At 39.9% G+C, this 19233-nt stretch overlaps 1 protein-coding gene across 1 annotated transcript; it reads right to left on the bottom strand.

The window, feature by feature from the left end:
* Positions 1-4759: 4759 nt before the first annotated feature.
* On the bottom strand, positions 4760-6761 carry KCNA4 (potassium voltage-gated channel subfamily A member 4). Its single transcript, XM_063293107.1, has one exon. The coding sequence runs from the start codon at positions 6749-6751 to the stop codon at positions 4760-4762; it is 1992 nt and encodes a 663-aa protein (XP_063149177.1). The 5' UTR covers positions 6752-6761.
* Between the last annotated feature and the right edge of the window lie 12472 nt (positions 6762-19233).

Raw genomic sequence — 19233 nt, 5'->3', positions numbered from 1 at the left:
GGTAAAGAAATATTACTTTTATGCTTTGTTAATCTCTTCATACATATTATTATTCATAGATATTATTCATAGATATTATTTCAAAACACTGAGCAAAAGCCTTAAATTTGTTCTCTAATTCATAGCATTTAGAACTTTTCTTTCTGCTTCTCTGTACATTTCACTATTTAGAATGGCATCCTTTGTGCTATTATCTTCAGTCTATTTCTGTTTTTACCAATCACTTTCAAACATTTCACAGTATTGATGTACTGAAATCTCTAGCATGCCCCAACTAAGAAGTCATGTATTGCTGGTTGCACTCAAACACATGTAGGAGAAGTTTTTTTAAAAAAATCATATGGCATAGCAGGTCAGTGTTCATGCTGCTTTTTCTTGCTGGGAAATCCTTGTGAGGTCCAGCAGCCCGATGTGTAGACTATTTAGCCGTGACAAGTCACGTTGCCCAGGGTGCACCATGAGGAGGCTAGTCTACATCGCACCGAGTTGGGTTGAGAGAGATTGACTGGCCCAAGGTCACCCAGCCGGCTTAACAGTAGGAGAAGTAATACCTTACAATGAGATATTACAAGTTGCATAGAATTTGGAAAAGCAATCCTGCTAGAGATCATATTTAATCCATACTATGCTACCCCTGACAGGCATTTTTGACAGGCAATGAGTGATTCTGAAACTAAAGAAATCCAAAGGCTGTATCAGGCAATGGAAACCTAGTATAAACCAGTATGGAATAGGCTAGGAGTAATTTTGGAATTCAGTCTCTGAAAACTGTTAGAAAACCAATCCTTGAATCTCTTGTTCTGTTCAACAGTGCTCAGAATGATGCTTATCATTTTAAGTTTAGGTTTAGAGGAAAATTGCTTGCTTCAAGGTCAGTATGAAGCAGAATAACATTTACTTTGTGCTGATTGGTTGGGTCAATCACTATTGTTCAGGCTAACTTACCTGATAGCATTTTGCAGGGCTTTTGCAAAGATTCAGTGAGATGCTATCATACATACATGCATAGGCATCCATTCCTAACCACAATGATGCCAAAATAACAAAATGCATCATGATATCGGGATACAAGCTCTGCCATTTTGTACTTGCACTGCAACATCTGCACATGAGTACGTAAAGGGTGGAGTTTTTGTTGTTTTGAACATTTGGTCACTTGCCCCTCCCATGGATGCATATGCATACATATTTAAGCTCTTTGGGGGAAAATGTTGGATTCAAATAATATGTGTAAGTGAGCCATCAGAACAAAAAGCAACTTTTCCTGCCATTTCCAAAACTTTCTGAATCCTGCATGAGGCATTATTATCTGACTAAAGCTACTTTAAAAAATCAACAGAAGGGTCAGGGAGATCCCTGAGTTCTAAACAAGTGCTTGTTGACTCTGTCACAGATGTTCTTTTTCTTCTAACACTTGGCTTATAACACCTTACCTTGAAAAGACAATTCACTAGCCAATCTTATGCTAGCTGCAGAGATGCCTCCTGAAAACACCTTCAACATCTTAATATAGGAACAATACACAAAACAACTTGCCCCAAAAATTCTTTATACTGCCTAGAGAAGTTGTGACATTGTCCTCAATACCTGCCAGGCAGATCAAAATTCTTGACATAATGTAAAAAAGAGTCGAGCTACTCAATGTAAAATTGTTAGATAATTACTAACTGCATATTATATGCTAAATTACTACGTTAAATCTCTGGCATGTGCCACCTCCTACTCAAAAGGCTGGAGCAGTGAGTAGATTGAGGGGGAGGGCATCTGTTCTCCAGCTTTCTTACTTACATCTCCAAAACAGGATGAGACATTTTGCTAAAAACAATTAGGCTAAAATAAGGACAAGCAGTTTCTCTTCTGAGAGCACATTTTGCTTGCGTTCTGTTCCCAACATTTTCTTTTCACAGTTGTCCTCTGTGAACTTTGATGTAAAATATTACATGGATATTATTTCCTAAATATTACTGATTTTACATCTCTACTCAACATTCAATGCTATTTGATTTCAGCAGTTAATACTGGTTAGTGGACATGCAGTGTTTCATTTGTTAACAGTATTAGCTGACATGCATTAGCTATTGCATGACTTTTGTGGAAATTGTTGGTACACAAAGGTATAGCATTTTTCAGAAACGATAAGATGATAAATTGGTGGTGACTAGTTATCAGATGTAATTTGTATTAGTATTATTTGATAGAGGATAATATAGGGTAGGCTCTTAAAATCCCAGATTTGATGCTAGACAAACTTGTCTCAGTCAAAAACTACAGTATGAACATATCTAAAATATGTTCTGAAATTCTACACTCTGGGGTAAAGTGTTCACATTCAGAACTTAAATTACAGAAGTTGAGTTTTCTGGGCATCTAAATCCCAGCATTAATCACAATTCATTAGCTTCAAGCAAATTATCAAAGTAGGAGAGTATAGGAAACTTTTATAAACCTCCTTTCACTTTGTACAGCTGAACCATGATAGTATTTGGATGGGAGAATAGCAGGAAAACCAAAGATTATAGGTTATACTGGGAAGCTGAAGAAACATTCCAGGGGAAAAAAATGACAATTACCAAGACACTGTCACAAGAAGTTGAGCTTTCCTAAGGGGGCATTAAAAAAAAACATACTGCAGCAGATATCATTTAACAGTTATCATTCTGTGTAAGAAAGTACCCTTCTAAAATTACATCCTACCCTTATTCAAAGTAAGGGATGAATCTGATCAATCAACTACATATTACTTTTAAAAAATAATGGAAGGTAATCCTTTTGAGTCTGTCTCTCTCTCTCTCTCTTACAGTGAAACTTTATTTTATTTTTAGTTTAGAATCTCTATAACTTACTTGTCCAAACCATATTTTTCTAACCTACTTGGTCTACAGCTCCAACTTTCTTCCCATAGTAGCTGGAAATTCTAGACATCATAGTTCTAATGTTTCTAGAAAATGTTGGGTTGCGAAACATTTGTCCAAACCACACATTTCAGTTAAATCCTGTTCAAGTGGTTTATAAAGGAGCTTAACTTCTCAGTATGATCGGTCCAGACCTCAGTGTTGCTTTATCAGTATAAAGTTATTTGCGTAACTCAGAATTCTGCAGTGCTTTGACCCGGCTCACATTGTTCATATCATTTATTCTGGATTAACAACTGCCTACAGAAGCAAATATAATTAAAACCCTTATTTTATCATACCGGAATGCCAAATCTATCCATTTTGGATAGATAGACAGCTCCTGCAGTTTATAAGAATCTGGTACGAAAAAGTGATTGCATTGATCCAAATGTAATACTGGATAAATACTGTACCTATGTCATTTGTTTAATGCCCAGGTTTTAATCATGTCAGTTGCAAAACTAACACTTTTGTGTCTTACAGTCTATTTCAACACATTGAACAATGCAGGCTTCCAGCAGATGCAGTGACTGGGGAACAATCCCAAACCAGTAGCATATTTGGAAGTTAAAGATTGATATTCCCATTATTGTACTGGTTTAACAATGCATTACTTTCAATCTTTTCCAATACACAAAAATATTTAACCAGTGCTGATATGTATAAATAACATAAAACACATTATTTATAATCTCATGTCATTCCTGTGAAATTGTTTCTGCATTGGATACACTTTGCATTACCTACAGCTATTGCTATGTTTGATTATATACCCTGTTCATCCAATCCAAATGTATGCAGATGCACAGACACACACACACACACACACACACAGATATCACCTATCATGAACAGATGTTCTACGGTATCCCTCAGACTAAAGGTTTGTTTGGATGGATGATTGGTTGATTGGTAGGTTGATGCTCTGAAAAAGACTTATTTAGGAGGAGAATGATTATAAAATTTTACTTCACAATCCTTTTTTTCCAGATAACAGATATTCATCATTAAAAGACTATGGAATTCATGTAAAGTTAGCCGCTTAGCCAAACAGCATTATGCAAAGAATAATACAAGAAAATAAAGATGTGGGATTCACTCTTCCAATGATTGTCATTGAACATTAGTAAACATTCACAGTATGAAGTCTGTCATAATTTCTCCAGCATATAAAGTAGTGCAAAAAAGCAATCCAGTCACTTTTTCACTGCATCCAGACCATGTTAAATGATTTTCTTACTTGATTCATCCACATATTACTTAACAATTGCTTCAAAGTCTCAAAAGGCTATTATAAAAATAAACCATTTCTGGGGCTCAATAGCAACTTCAACAATTGAATATCCATTTTTTTAAAAAAGAATCAATCCATCTTTAAGCAAATTAAAGTTAAATTTGGACTTTTCATAGAATAAATCTCCCCACAAAATTCTTAGCATTTTAAAAATCAAGACTATGGAATCCACTGGATTATGGTAGCTGTTTTTAAAGCATTAACAAATGAATACATGGCTACGGAACATCATTGTTTCTTACATAGTAAATACCTTGAAATGCTAACTTTTACCAGTGGGCAGCAAGTGAGGCAGATAAACACAACTTCCTTAAAAATAAAATTGTCTCCCTCATGTGCAAAACACCTGCATTCTAGTAAAAATAGAATCTTTGAAACAACTTCATGTAAATTCCCCTTCACAAGGTATATCATTTACTTGATACGTAATACAAGTTTACTAATGCTTTGTAATTCATGTTTAACCAGCAAGTGGCATATTTCTATCTGCTTGTTTAAACACCTGTTTGCATATTTCATTTTTTAAACCATTGCACATTTTGATGCATAAATTGGTTGGAAACACACAAAGCTAAACATCTGTTTCCACAGATTTTGCATTTGTACAGTTCTGCTTTGTGGTCTCCTTCCCATTTCCTGTAACCTGCCCCTTTTTCTCCTTTATACAAAGAGATTCCTTAACCCCTTCCTCCATCTCTAGATACTCTGATTTGACCTCTGTGGAAGAAGATGATGAACTTCGGAATTTCTTGAGTATTGTTGGGAGGTATGGACAACTGACTGCATTTTGTGTCAACTGGGTCTGTTCTTCATTGTCAGTTTCTCTGTGGTAAAAATAGTTAAAGTTGGAGACAATCACTGGCACTGGTAATGCAATGGTCAACACACCTGCAATGGCACACAGGGACCCAACGATCTTCCCACCTACAGTTATGGGTTTCATGTCCCCATAACCAACTGTAGTCATGGTCACCACAGCCCACCAGAAGGCATCTGGGATGCTCTGGAAATGGGTGGTAGACTCATCTGCTTCTGCAAAATAAACAGCACTGGAAAACAAAATGACTCCAATGAAAAGGAAGAAGATCAAGAGCCCCAGTTCCCTCATGCTGGCCCTGAGAGTGTGACCCAGGATCTGCAAACCCTTGGAGTGTCTGGAAAGCTTGAAGATGCGGAACACCCTGACAAGACGGATGATCCTTAGGATGGCAAAAGACATGGCCTGTTGACCATTACTGCCCTGTTGTTGGGCCAAGTCTGTACCCAGGGTGATGAAGTAAGGCAAAATGGAAACAATGTCTATGATGTTCATAATGTTCTTGAAGAAAGCTGCTTTGCTAGGGCAAGCAGAGAAGCGCACTGTAAACTCAAAGGAGAACCAAATGATGCAGACAGTCTCAACAATGAAGAATGGATCATTGAAGACTGTAGGCCCCCCACCTTGCAGCTGAAGGGTCTCATTGACATTCTCCAAGTTCTGGGTCAAAATGAGCTCTTTTTCATCTCTAAATTCTGGCAGAGTCTCCAAGCAGAAAATGACAATGGAGATCAAGATGACCAACACGGAGACTATGGCAATAATTCGGGCTGGGCTGGAGCTCTCTGGGTACTCAAAGAGCAGCCACACTTGTTTTTTGAATTCATTTTCAGGTAAGACCTTGTCATCTTCTTCCTTGACAAAACCTTCATCCTCTCTAAACTTGAGCATGGCCTCTTCTCCAAGTTCATAGAATTTCACTTCCTCACTGAAAATGTCAAACGGCACATTGACTGGTCTCTTCAGGCGTCCACCAGACTGATAGTAATATAAAATGGCATCAAAGCTGGGCCTGTTCCTGTCAAAGAAATACTCATTCCGGAGGGGGTCAAAGTACCTGCCCCGTTTTGCTGGGTCTCCTAGCAGTGTTTCTGGGAACTGAGCCAAGGTCTTCATTTGGGTTTCGAATCGCAGGCCAGATACATTGATTACAATCCTTTCGCAGCACTCATACTCACTATAACGGACTGAGCTGTAACCTCCAGGCCCCACACCATCCTCAGGAGGCTGCTCTGTGAATGAAAACCCATCTTCTCCATCCTCATTGCTGTAGTAGAATTTTCTTTCCTCGCCTTCTTCGGCTTCTCTATCCATATCCTCCTCTTCTTCCTCCTCGTCATCCTCACTCAAATCTTTTAGGATTTTCTCCTCTGAGCCACTGAGTGGTAGCAACTCAGAGCAAGGGAAAGAGGCACCAAACTCACGGCCACCAAGACAATGAGGAGCTTCCCTCCTCTGCTTCCTTCTTTTGCTGCCTGGGTAAAAGCCGCTGTGGGATGCATGTTCACTTTGGGGGGAGGAGGAAGCCCCACGATTCTGCTCTTGATGGTAATGATGATGTGGACCACCTCCTCCTGAAGAAGCCCCGGTTTCTACAGCTGCGGTTGCAGCTGCCACAGCTGCTGCTGCAGCTGCCCTAGATTGCGCCAATCGCTCTCTCTCCCTGGCCCTTGCTTGGGCTGCATATCCATAGGGCATGTGGCTGTTGCAGCCAGAGCTCTCTGCACTTACCATGGCTACCTCCATTTTGTATTTGTTAGTTTAGAAGACGTACAAAGTAAATGTTTTTTTCAACAGTCATCACTTGGTGTTTTGCATGAAAACAGCAAGACCACTGGGGTTTGGAAAACAATTTCTTGGAAGCATAGGCCTGTCATGTTCACATATTTGCACATTTGCATATTTCTCAAACACAAGAATTCCATTTTCTGTTTATTGCCCAGAAGGCTTGCGACAACATATGGAAGGGTTTTTGTCCAATTATAACAAATATGATGTAGAAAGGAAATATTCCTGGACCATGTCCTTTTCCATTAGAGATCCTTCTGCTTAAAGTATCCTTCAGTGGTTTAGGAAAAATCCACCGAGACAAGTTCATGATTTTTTGTTAACACTTTGAATCAAGCAAGCAGCGCACCTAAGTGAAGTAAGAAAGACAGCTGTTCAAAAAAAAATCAGACCTTGAGTTCCTCAGAACATCCAAGTACAAAATAGCAGGTATTTTCACTACTGCCAAGTAGTGCACTATTATGTTATATAAAAAGTTGAAGGAACTTCTCATGTTCACTTTATGGACACAGTGAGGAGGTCTCAGCACACCCACTTTCCCCAGTCTGTCGTCAATGTTTTAAGCTCAGGAAAATATTACCCAGGCAGTAACGGCAGCAATTGTGGGAAGAGAAGGAAGATGAGGAGAAGGCTGGAAATCCAGTTCTATGTTCCCCATATGAGAAAAGGGAGTAAATCGCCCTTCAGTCGTCCTCATGCAGGAGAAGCATTTAACCTGAAGCACACACATTAAAATAAAAAATAAAAAAAGGAGGGAGAGAAACAGATGGGTCATAATCCAGAAATACAAATGATGCTATTTTATATCAAAAGATCCAGATTTGCCTACTTGCAGGAGTCATTATTCCCCATCTCTGTACACCCACTCACATTGCATACTCCATATTTCAGTGTGCATCTATCTATATATAGATAAAGCTACCCCCCACCCTCAAATATGCAAGCATATACACACCCACATCTCACTCTTTTATGCCAAGGACTGGGTTCTGAGTGCACATCTACATTGCAATGTGCAGGTAACTCTGCATTACATAATATACGTGGGCATATACTTGTTTATAGCACAGGTATGAATGCAGAATAGGTACAAGTATAAACACAGCGAGATGCATTGCTTGATTTTGTGCCGACATATGCTGTTTTACGCAGATTGCTTTATTTCCTTTCTGGAGAGATTTGACAATCTTTGCATTTGACATTAAACATGTTGAACAAAAGAGTTGTGTTATCTTAGTATATATGTGGATGTATATATTGTATGAGATCTGGATTATGGCATGGATTATTTATATGTAGGCAGAAAACCAGGCAATTGTCATAGCTATGAACAAACAGATGTTTGGATAATAATAATGTGCATAAATGCTGCACAAACTCTTAAGAATGCATTTATGTCAAATATTTACAGAAGAATACCCAGCCATTGATGTCAGCTGCAGCCTACATATTTAGAGCACAGCCCATACACCCGATATTCCAAAATACTTTCTAAAATCCATTCTCCCCCCTCCCTTCCCACCCGTTCTCTCTGTCGCTGAAAATGAACGAACGCAATTTTAACTGAAAAGGCAAATAAAGAGAAGCATTCGACAGAGGAAACAGTGTGTTGCATGAAGAAGAAGCCGGGGAGACGGTGCTTTAACAGGCGGACAGAAACGTACACACATTCAGGCGCTTAGCATTTCAAGCATGCTTCAGAGGCAACCTTCTTCGAGAAAGCCATAGCGCAGAGCGAGAAAAGCCCTGGGCATCACGCAAGGGGGACAAACGTTCCTGTCTACTTACCGCTCCAGGGCAGCGAGAAAGAGGCGCTCGCGGACTGCAGAGGGTGGGGTGGGGGTCTCCGAGCAACCTGTTTTCACAGGTGTAGCTCTCAGGGAGGGGCGGATAGTACAGGCGGAGGAGCGGCTGTTCTCTTCGCGTTTTTCCAGTGCGACGCGAGAAGTGTTTCCCGCCCGGCGAATCCCGGCCGTCGTTTAACAGAATTTAGGACAGGGATTCAAAGACCACTTCGTTCGGCTTTGCTGTTGCCAAAATACAGCCATGCGGGAAAGGAGAGAGATGCCAGATTCCGGCAGGAAATAGATGTAAAAGAGCGGAGCGACAGGAGAGGGTGACAAGGCGGCGCTTGCTATCATGGATGCGCAGGGTGCTGCTCGCTGCTCTTTCGAAGCCCCGCTTTCGCGCTGTGACATTGTTGTAAATCACCCGTTCAAAATAATCCCTCGCACCGAGGCGGCAGGCTGTTGCTATTGACAAAGAACCTGCGCCGCGCTGCCTAGTGGCGCTCCCTCCCACCCGGAGCTCACGCGCGCTGAGCTGCTGCAGCCCAGCGGCTCGGGCAATTTCGCCGTCCGAAGTCACTCCCCGGAGTGGCGGCGGCCACTTGTTGCTCTCCGTTTGGACCTTTGCTTGTTAATCCAACCACCTTCGGTTTCTTATTGCCCTCCCTCCGGGGAAACTATGAAATAGTCGATCAAGGTTTGTCTTCCTGAGCGCGGTTCAATGAGTTCGACATTCTGAGGGGGCACCAAGTTCTGTGGCGCGCGCTCTCGCCTCCCTCAGCCCTTCGCAGCGCAGACTTCTCAGTTATGTTTACCTATCCACTGAAGGACAAACAGCTGAGCTGGGTCTGATTTATTCCCCGGGTTTCTTAGCTCTTTAGGGGCCTCTAGTGGCAAGTAGTCTCATCGCCCAATTGGTATTCACAACACCATTAATCCTTCCCTTTCTCTTGGCACCCCACTCCCACGAACCTTTCGCTCCAGTCTCTCCTCCCCTTTAATGAATTATTGAAGGAAACATTCAATAACTGAATTATAGGCATTATTATTATTATTCCTGAAACATACATCTAATGTTGTTCCAGATTTTCAAAAGTCACCAACACAGTTGCAATCACTAGGTGGCAGCAAAGAGATGCCAAAAAAACCTTATAACTCTTTTCTACCATCTAGTGGTTGTCTTTGCAACCCAGATCTGGTCACCCTACCAACTATTATTGTTGTTGAAGATTATGGAGGAGGAAGTGCAAGGGAAATATAATCAGTCATGCAACCTCAATATATAGAACATCAAAAGCTTAGTTGCCAACATGTCTAGATAGGGATGAAAAAATCCTGCATATATTCCTGGTTAGCTGATGCCTGTCAGTATCAACAATATTAAGCTACGTGGATTCATGTTCTGTCAGACTGTGAGATAGTGTCCTGTGGCTCTGTGGCTGTGGAGTAATGATTTTCGTAATCCCCAGATTGTGCAAAAATTCTAGCTGTGAAGATAGACTACAGAGAAAACAGTAAGGCTGTTTGGTTTCTCAGGAAATGTGTGATAGGAATATTTAATTTCTTTTTTCCTCCCCTTAATTAATCATTTATGTATATGACAGGGTGATTTACAAAGCAAATTACTAACAATAGAGTAGAGTAAAACAAACAAGTGTAACTACAAAAAGCAGTCAGGCTAACAGTTAAAAAGTCTTATCTATTGTGGTAGATAGTTAGGTGTATACCTAAGATGTCATTTAGAAGCTTGGAAGAAACAATTTTTTATACTTGGCAAAGAAGGTGTCATGAGTACTGATGGCGAGCAGGAGGGGGCCTCTATCCAGGGGGGGAAACGCATGCGTAGTACTGAGGAATTAAGCAGCCATTCAAAGAGACACAGATCAGACCCGCCTTGACTTTTGGGGTTTATCTGTCTGGGTTTTTCCCATGCTTCTTCAGTTTGTTAGGATTTTCTGTCTTATGTAGCAGTAATAAACACTAGAGACCTATTTCTCATCTCAGCGTGGTTCCTGACTGTTAGGACAGAAGAAAAGAGATTCAGCACAAGGTCCCTGGCTTCAAAACCAGATAGGGCTGTAAAGACCAGCTTCAGAAGTTAACCTAGAAAAGCTTCTGTGGGTGAAGGCAGAGGGAGCAGCATGGTGCCCCCACAGCTCTCCACGGAATGTATAAATGTGGCGTGCAGGGCTGGAGGAGGGCAAGTTCAGGTGTGCACCATCCTGACATGGCTGCCACAGATCATCTTCTCTTTCTATGTTTTTTTTTTAAATGACTGCACACCAGGAGAGGCATGGGGAGTAATACTTCTAGCACTCCTTAAAAGAAAAAATAGATTTCAAAACTAATTTAAAACAATATAATATGTTTGATATGCTAAAATATGAGGTAGAAATAATAGTACACTATGAATTTAATCCAGGCAACATAGAAAAGGATGGATGGATAGATGGGTGGATGGATGGATGGATGGATGGAATGTGCCATCAAGTCATTGTTGACTCTTAGTGACCATGTATATAAATTTTCTCATTATGATCTGCCCTTACCTGGCCTTTCCAGTCTGCCAATAGTGCATTCATCACCACTTTAACTGAGTCCATCCACTTTGCTGCTGGTTATCTTCTTCTTCTCTCTCCTTCCACCTTTCCCAGGATTAGATCCTTTTCCAGAGAGCTAAGTCTTTGCATAACGTGTCTGAAGTAGGAGAAATTGAGCCTGGTCATTTGCACCTTGAGTGAGAACCCTGTGTTGATATCTTCAATGATCCATTTGTTTGTTTTCTTGGCTGCCCATGGTATTCTCAGGAGTCTTCTCCAACACCAGACTTCAAACGTGTCAATACCCTTCCTAACCTAGACAGATGCCTAATAATGCAAAGATAAACTTCTTTTAATGGGAATCTTCTTTCTTTAATGGATTAGAGCCAAGTGTATGTTTACTATTCTCTGCTGCCTGAAGGAGAATGTGCTATAACCCCTTGAAGTAGCCATGGCACTGCATTTATTAATATCATCCCTTCCTTGCTACATCCCAGGAAACAGGTGGTGAAACAATTTCTGTATCTAACTCATAATTAGAAAATCATCCCATTAAATCTTGGATTCCAACCAACCAAATCTAAGGCCAAAAATAGAATACCTCACCATGCTTAGTATGCCTTAAAAAGGAAGTTGTGACCCGTTCTGATTGATGACAGTTGATAAAAACTGAAAATGACATACAAATATTACTGGACCTCTCTGATGATTTTCGTTTTCATTAGCTACAAATTGTACTGCAAACAAGCAGTAAGGGGTGGAGGGTAGGGGAGGACAGGAAGCTTCACTTCTCGGAACAGTCTTGGTCCTGACAAATCCAAATGGATGAGTGCCGGAAAATCTCAGCCATCGTTAGTCACCCAGGGCATGATCCAGCTGCACTTAACTTTCAACGTCCACTGGTTTCAGTAGAAGAATGTTTGATTAAATGTGCTAAATTGTGTACTTAAATATCTCCAGTAAAAACCAATGACACTTTAAAGTATCCAAATTTGGCTTGATTATGTTTTAAATTTGATTTTATCACCATCATCATTTGCTATTGCTGCTGAAGAAAATGATCATGGTATCACTTAGGAAAAAAGCCTCCAAATGGCAGCTGTAAGAAACTCATGTACCCTAAAAGATGTGTTCCTTCACAGAGTCTGAAATTGTCTGGAGATGCTCCAATGTTGCTAAATTCCAAATCCCATCACCCCAGATATCCTGACTAAAGCCAATGATAATGGAAGTTGAAGTCCCAGAAGCAATAGATTCCCTGTTCATGCTCTAAGATGTACCTGCTCAGTTCAGTTATGATACAAGGATTGACATTTACTTCAAAAACATATTTAGAAAATGAAACTTTGACACAGTAATTTAATAGCCAGAATACATGCCTATAACACTAATGGAGTAGTAAGCTCCATAAAATACAACAAAACTTACTTCTGAGTAGACCTGTGTAAATTTGTAGGCTCAATTTTATTAATTCAACTGGATAAAAAAAAAGTCTGCACCTTCCTTTCATAATGTCCATCAAACAGATTGGTATGCAGGTGAACAAATAGCAAACTGATTAGCAAAAAGAACATGGCATAATTAATCATCCAGCATTCTTAAAAATGGTTATTTCTCTTTCTACCAGAATGAAGAAAATAAAATATCAAGCTGAGCATGCTTCAATCAAAGATGCTTGTAGTCACACATGATCTAGCTAAGCCAGCCAGGAAAATGTAATGAAGTTGTTATTGTTTGGTTATTATTTATCTTTAATTTCTTTTAGTTTTATTGTTGACTGTCTAATGTTGGTTAGATTGAAGAAGCATAGAAGTCACAGTAAAAAAAAAATCCATGTATAAATTTAATCAGATAATTTCAATAATTTCAATGTTACGTTTTCAGGCAGGCAGGCAGGCAGGGACAGTAAGATCAGGCAACCCTTTAGTACTGTTTTGCTGATCACACAGGCATGTCCTATCTGCTGTTTTTTCACTGCAGAAGCAGTGTGACAGTCATTGACCAAACTGCTAAGTTGCTTCCCCTGCTCCATCTTGTAATTCATCTTATAGCTTTGCAGCACCTTTGGATAACCTGTGGGCCAGAGGCTACCTGTAGTTGTCAGTTCTCCAGAACAATCCCCATGGATGCTCCAGACCCTGCTAAATTATCTTTCAGTGGGCTTGATGCACAATTTTCTAAGGGATGATGGACTTTGGAATGATGCCCCCCATGCTGCTCTTCCCATGTAAATAGCACTCCTCTCAAAACTGGCCAAACAATTAGGGGAATGTGGCTATAATGGGAAGGGTACCCCATCTTCTTCCCCATGCAAATTCTAGCCCCTGCAGGAGGGATAGAATGTGATATATAGAGGAGAATAGTAAGTGGGTGACTCCATGCACCACATCCCCATGAATGAATGTGTTCTATATGACTGGCTATGTGGGGAGTATGGGGAGATGTGGGAAAGAAAGAGATTGTGTCTGTTTCTGCCATGTGACTGTGTGTAGATAGGAAAAATGTATGCATGTGCAACAGAGTGAAGAAGTGTAATGGTATGTGGGAATGACCTTGGGAGACAGGGGGAAGAGCCACAGCCAAGGGAACAGTAGAATTAGTTCATCTGGGCATGCTTCCTATCTGGACTACCTTGCAAGGCTTACAGGAAGTAAAATGAGGGATGCAGGTCTGGTACAACCTGCATCTTATCCTGTCTGTGGGCCAAAAAAGTAATCCCTACATATCTCCAATGTCAGAGAATTTTCCCCATCCTTCCATTGGTCCCCACTGATCCTCTTAACTGGAAGCTGTTAGTGCAGCCCTAACTGTTCCTCCCTAGGGAGAGAGGAATCCTGGAGACAAAAAGTCTTCTCTGAGGCCACTGCCCACTCAACAGTCATGCAGCACCTGTCTCTCTCAGGACTAGGAATGGCATAGGCTTAGTGAATCCCAACGTACAAGCCTGTTTACAGGTTTTGCCTAGTCATAACTCTCCACCAGAAAATTGCATCTGTTTAGAATGTTATGAAAAGCTGATGGACAAATAATGCTGTTGAAAATGAGCCTTTCTGTGATTAGGAGGACCTCCCTTGAATAAGGCAGATGTCTTGTGTATAATGGAGAAGCAAAGGTATCTAAACCTCAGACCATCTGACTTCTCAATAACGTCTTACAAAAACTGTGTTAGCAATGTAATTAATTGCTTTAGAGCTGGGCAGGAAAGCATAAGCATATTCATTTAATAATTGTTTTCTTCACACTTTGGTCTTGAGTCCTATATGTTTTTCCAGTTGCTTGCTCTTCCTCAGTTAAGATATCCTTGCCTTGTAGATGCAAACATTTATATAACTGTTACCAGGTGCTTTGACAGAGGAGAACACTAAACTGACCCATGTGTTAACTGAGTTAACAGCAGGTGTGATCAAAACCCACTCTCACAATCAAGATGCAATCATTTTGGAGCCAAACTTCACCTTACATTAAAGATCTCTAGTTGGAGCTCCCCATGTCATTTTCTTTTTGTAAAACTGTATATTCCTATCAATGTAAATGGTGATGTGGAGAGTGCAGAGGAAAGAGGCAAAGATAATTTCCCTCCAGATTCTGCCAATAGAAAATCCATTGCATCAAAATGCACTGAGATGGAGATCTATTGGATACATCCCATGGATTATATAGACATCACTGGGAGAGGATTAAAGGTCCATTGCAGTTACAGCATTGTTAAATTTCAGTTATGTGAACCAGCATCCTGCTCTTACGATGAGGCCTCTTCTCCCCACACCAATAACACACAAACACACTGTGGCCTCTGTTACCTAGCTGTAGCTTTTTAAAAGCCTATAAAAGCAGCTGGGCTGACAATGATGAGTTTTGCTGGCAGAAGCAATGTAGCAATATTATGGATGTGGCTGTGCTTTGCTAGAAGCCTATAATATGCATGAACAAAAAAATTTTGACACTCAGAGATTCAATATGTGAGCCCGAAAGCTCATTTGAGCATCACATTTACTGCATCACCCATCACCAACCAAATGAGAAGATGCTGCTAAGCAAAATCTTTTACCTGCTGTTGGTGGAAAACAGGGGCTACAGTCATAGATATTTCATTGCTTAAATATGACAAACTCATTCTGACTAGGCTGAATTCCTACTACCATATAAATGTTTTGCTGACTTTTTTTATACTCATCACAGAGGATGCTTGGCCAAAGCTGCTGTTGCATCCCTCTTTTCTTTCTTTTTTTTCCCCTAACCCCATATAGTCAGTTTGCTATTAAAACTGCAATTCAGTCAGGACAACCATTTGGCAAGAGTACTCCTGAAGCACTCACTGTTCCATTATTCCCTGCATGGAAAGCATTTCTTTAATTTCTTTCAGTAGAGTCAGTAGTTTGTATTCTAACATTGCTATGGCTATTTCAAAACAAAGAGGCAGAAAATCATCCCAATGAATATTTTTAAATAGTACTATTTCCAAATTCCATCTTGAATTTATTTTAAAAAATAGGCCCTCTCTGCCCCCACCTACCCAAGTTTCTTCCCTGCCTTAGAAGCAGGAGGAGGTTGCACCATTTCCTCCGTCCACCTGCTGTGGATCATTTAAGCTCCTACTTAAATGAAGAGACAACAGCAGCAACAGAACAGGAATATTAGCAGAGGCAAGCAAAAATGACATGGTAGCATTTTGCTCCTTGATGTGCTAGAGATAGCCATTCATTCATATAAAATGAGAACTAACAGCTTCTTCACCTCCCTGTGGGCTTCCTCTTTATTTTATTTCTGTCTTCTACCTTGAAGTAAATACCTTGAGCAGATGGAAAAATAATGTATTATTTTACCCTGTATTACTTTAGGAGTCATTTGAGTGATCCATCTTAACTCAGGGCCAATAAGCCTTTTTGGGACTTCATATATTTACAGGAGATTTAAGTGTGATTTGAAGCATTTCAGTCCCCAGCCTTTAAATTAGACTTGCAACAACCGTCTCAGATATATTAAGTTGAAAGAAAGTGGTTGTCTTCATTCCAGCAGTTGAATGAGGCTAGGATACAGAGCCAGGACTTCTTGGACTGAAATCTTCCACTTTCTGCACCAGCCAAGCCTTGAAGATCTTTATAGGAGGGTCCTTTTTCACATGATGCCTATCTCAGCCATGATTCTCTTGGTGAGGACCTCTCTTTGGGTGGACTCAATCACCACAGCTCTTTAGCCAGCTCTTTTGATAGGTTTGTGGCAACTGATTTAAAAGATCAAGGTTTCATTGTAATCTTCGACTTTAATTCTGTGAAACAGAAGGTGTTTTTTTTAATCAAAAGCTATAAACTGAAAGAGTCACAGCAACATACCTTCAGTGTATTTAATAGTATTAGCAGATTTTTATTGTAATTCTGGCTAAGAAGGAAAGCATTAAAGCTACACCTACCCCCCAGCATTTTAAGTCTGTTGAAAATCTTTTGACATCTATTATTAAATTTTAAAAATTAATAAAGTTTCTAAAACATTCATTGTCATGAATAGTTTGGCCCTCAGAATACCAGATATCCCAAAATACCACTGCATGGTCTAAAAAAAAAAAAATCAAAGGCAGAATTCACTTCATCCTTGTGTTTGATTGGAGTCAACAACAGAGAAGCTGTCAAGGGAGTACAGCTGTTCCTTGCAGGATTCGTCCCCATATAATTCTCTCTCAGATTAATGACACTTTCTCAGATCACATCATAATGCATGAGAATGTGACAGATGAAGGCTTTATTAAAATAGCCCAAACTGAAAACAGTGTAAAAAGAAATTATACCAAAAGCCACAGAGGCATTGTATCAAATCTGCACTTTAGTCTTAATCCTGTTAAATAAGGTAATTATGTCAATGGCAGTTTATGACTGATGGCTAAAATTATGTGCACCAAATCCCTTCTATACAGAGTGATTCTCAATTTTGTGCACTAAGCTTATAAAAAGACAACATAGATATACTCATTCTAACCCAGTAAATATTAATTTTGGCAATTGAGTATAGAATCCAATAGCAAATGTTACCTATGCAGTGTTAAATGAGCCAGTTAAACAACGTAATGGCATAAACAGTTACACTTCAGATTATTTTATGTGTATTTTGGCTCAGTTTATAATGTGTAAATCATGAATATCTCAACTATCTGTAAAGAGACTCAAGGTTATTGTGAAGATAAAATTGGAGGTGGACTCCTATGAATGGTGCTATGAGCTTTTTGAGGAAAGGTAAGATGTAAAAGATAAATACATCAATAAATAGTAAGAAATGCTGTAAGCAAACAAAGAAGCCTTAGCTGAACTATAATTTTTCTTGCAGCTATGTTTGTTACTTCACTGTTACTTCTTTTTATCAGCTTTGTCCTGTGTGGTACCCTCTGTGTGTTCTGGGCTAAAATTCCCAGAACTCTTGATCTCTCATCTGCTGGGCATCAAATCAGGGAAGAAGGCACAGCAGAATAAGCAAACTACCTTCCTTTTCTTCCAGAACCTCAAAGAGTGAATGTGGGAGTTATTTTATATACTATAAAATATTTGTCCCCTAGCTCTTTGAGATAAGCGGCACTGAGTAAGAATCACTAGGTTAATGTACTAGTAATATGATTCCCAGAAGTGGGAAAAACCAATGGCCACAAACTAATTTCTGGAGAAATCATGGTTTGCCTTCTGGTTCAAACCAATAATTGTTCCAGATGGTGGCAATTCAAGAATGCCATTCACCAATAGGCCAGTCACAATTTTTAAAAAATGGAACAGACAATTTTTAAAGACCTCATTCTGAAAAAAAAATATCTCTCTGGCACTGGGATCTGATGGCGCTCAGGAAAGCTGAACCACCTCATTTCCTAATTATGGGAATTTCTTTGTCCCATAAGTAATAAACTGGGGAAATTCTCTGGCACCACCATCTAATACTGTACTTCCCTTTGGGGAAGGGTTTAGGAAAGCAGTGACATTTGCCATATCAAGAAAATGGTCAGCAGCCCAGGGTCCTCTCCAGATGTTGGGAGGATAGTAAGTGGTGGCCAGATAGTGGCAGTTGTTGTCAGCCAAAAAATGTCGTGGTGGCTGACCACGGAGGAGAGGAAACAAAGGGACAATCCTTTGACTTTGGCAATTCCCTGCCTGAATTGGGGTGGGTGGGTGGACCTAATGGAAGATCTGGCTCTCAGTATAAAGTGGTGTCAGCCTAACCAGACCCAGTTAATTATCTCAGAATCCCATTTTTTGCCAACTGTGCTTTCCAAACTGTTATTAAAGGCACTCCCACACAATACAGTGCAATAGCTTAAACGGTAAATTTCTTTAGGAAACAGGGATTATCAGAAAGAAGCATGCAATACTGCTTCAGGAACAGAGAGGTGAGGAATCTCAGCTGTCAAAGGATAAAGAGCTATTAAAGTGTAGGTGTGAGCTAAGAAGATATGGAATGCTAGAACGAATGGGGATCAAGGCACCCTATTGCCCTGTGCAATTGAGGGAGTCTGTGTCTATTATGAAAGCACATTTGTGCCAACCAGGAAACCAAACTGATAGGGCAGCATTTTAAAAAAAATGCTTAAAGCCAGCACTGTTTAGAGAAAGGATCAGCTATTTATCTAAATTTTAATATTCCTCTCATGAAGTACTTTCAGTTTCAATCATATTGCATCACAAATGAAAAGGGACCCATAACACTGATTCCTGGCTCTCCAGGAGACCTTTGTATTATCTCATATTTCAGGTGTTCTGGGAAATACCTGGACAGCTGGAATTCATAAACTGAATCAGATGCACAGTTGGGATTCATAAAATGGAACTGAAGCTATTCACCATATACTGTAGCTGTTGGCTGATGCATTTTGGGGTTGATAATTCCCAGACAATATATCTGGAGAGCAACATATTAGGAAGAAGATGTTATAGCTATTTCTAAGAAGCAGCACAGTCAGGAGTATTGGGCTACTTATAGGCAGCCACATGGAAGTTGAGCTATGTTTTTCTTGGTGGCTCCCATGTCCTCCAATTAATTTCTCTTGGTAGTTTTACTTATCAGAGAAAAACAAAGAAAAGAAAAAAACAATTATATCTAATGACAGAACAAGCCACATTTCTCTGTAGCAATAAACACAGCATGTGTC

The sequence above is a fragment of the Candoia aspera genome, chromosome 1, assembly GCF_035149785.1.
Source record: "Candoia aspera isolate rCanAsp1 chromosome 1, rCanAsp1.hap2, whole genome shotgun sequence".
NCBI classification, from domain to species: Eukaryota; Metazoa; Chordata; class Lepidosauria; order Squamata; family Boidae; genus Candoia; species Candoia aspera.
Note: the sequence above shows the minus strand (reverse complement) of the source record. Positions and strands in the feature narration are given on the sequence as shown.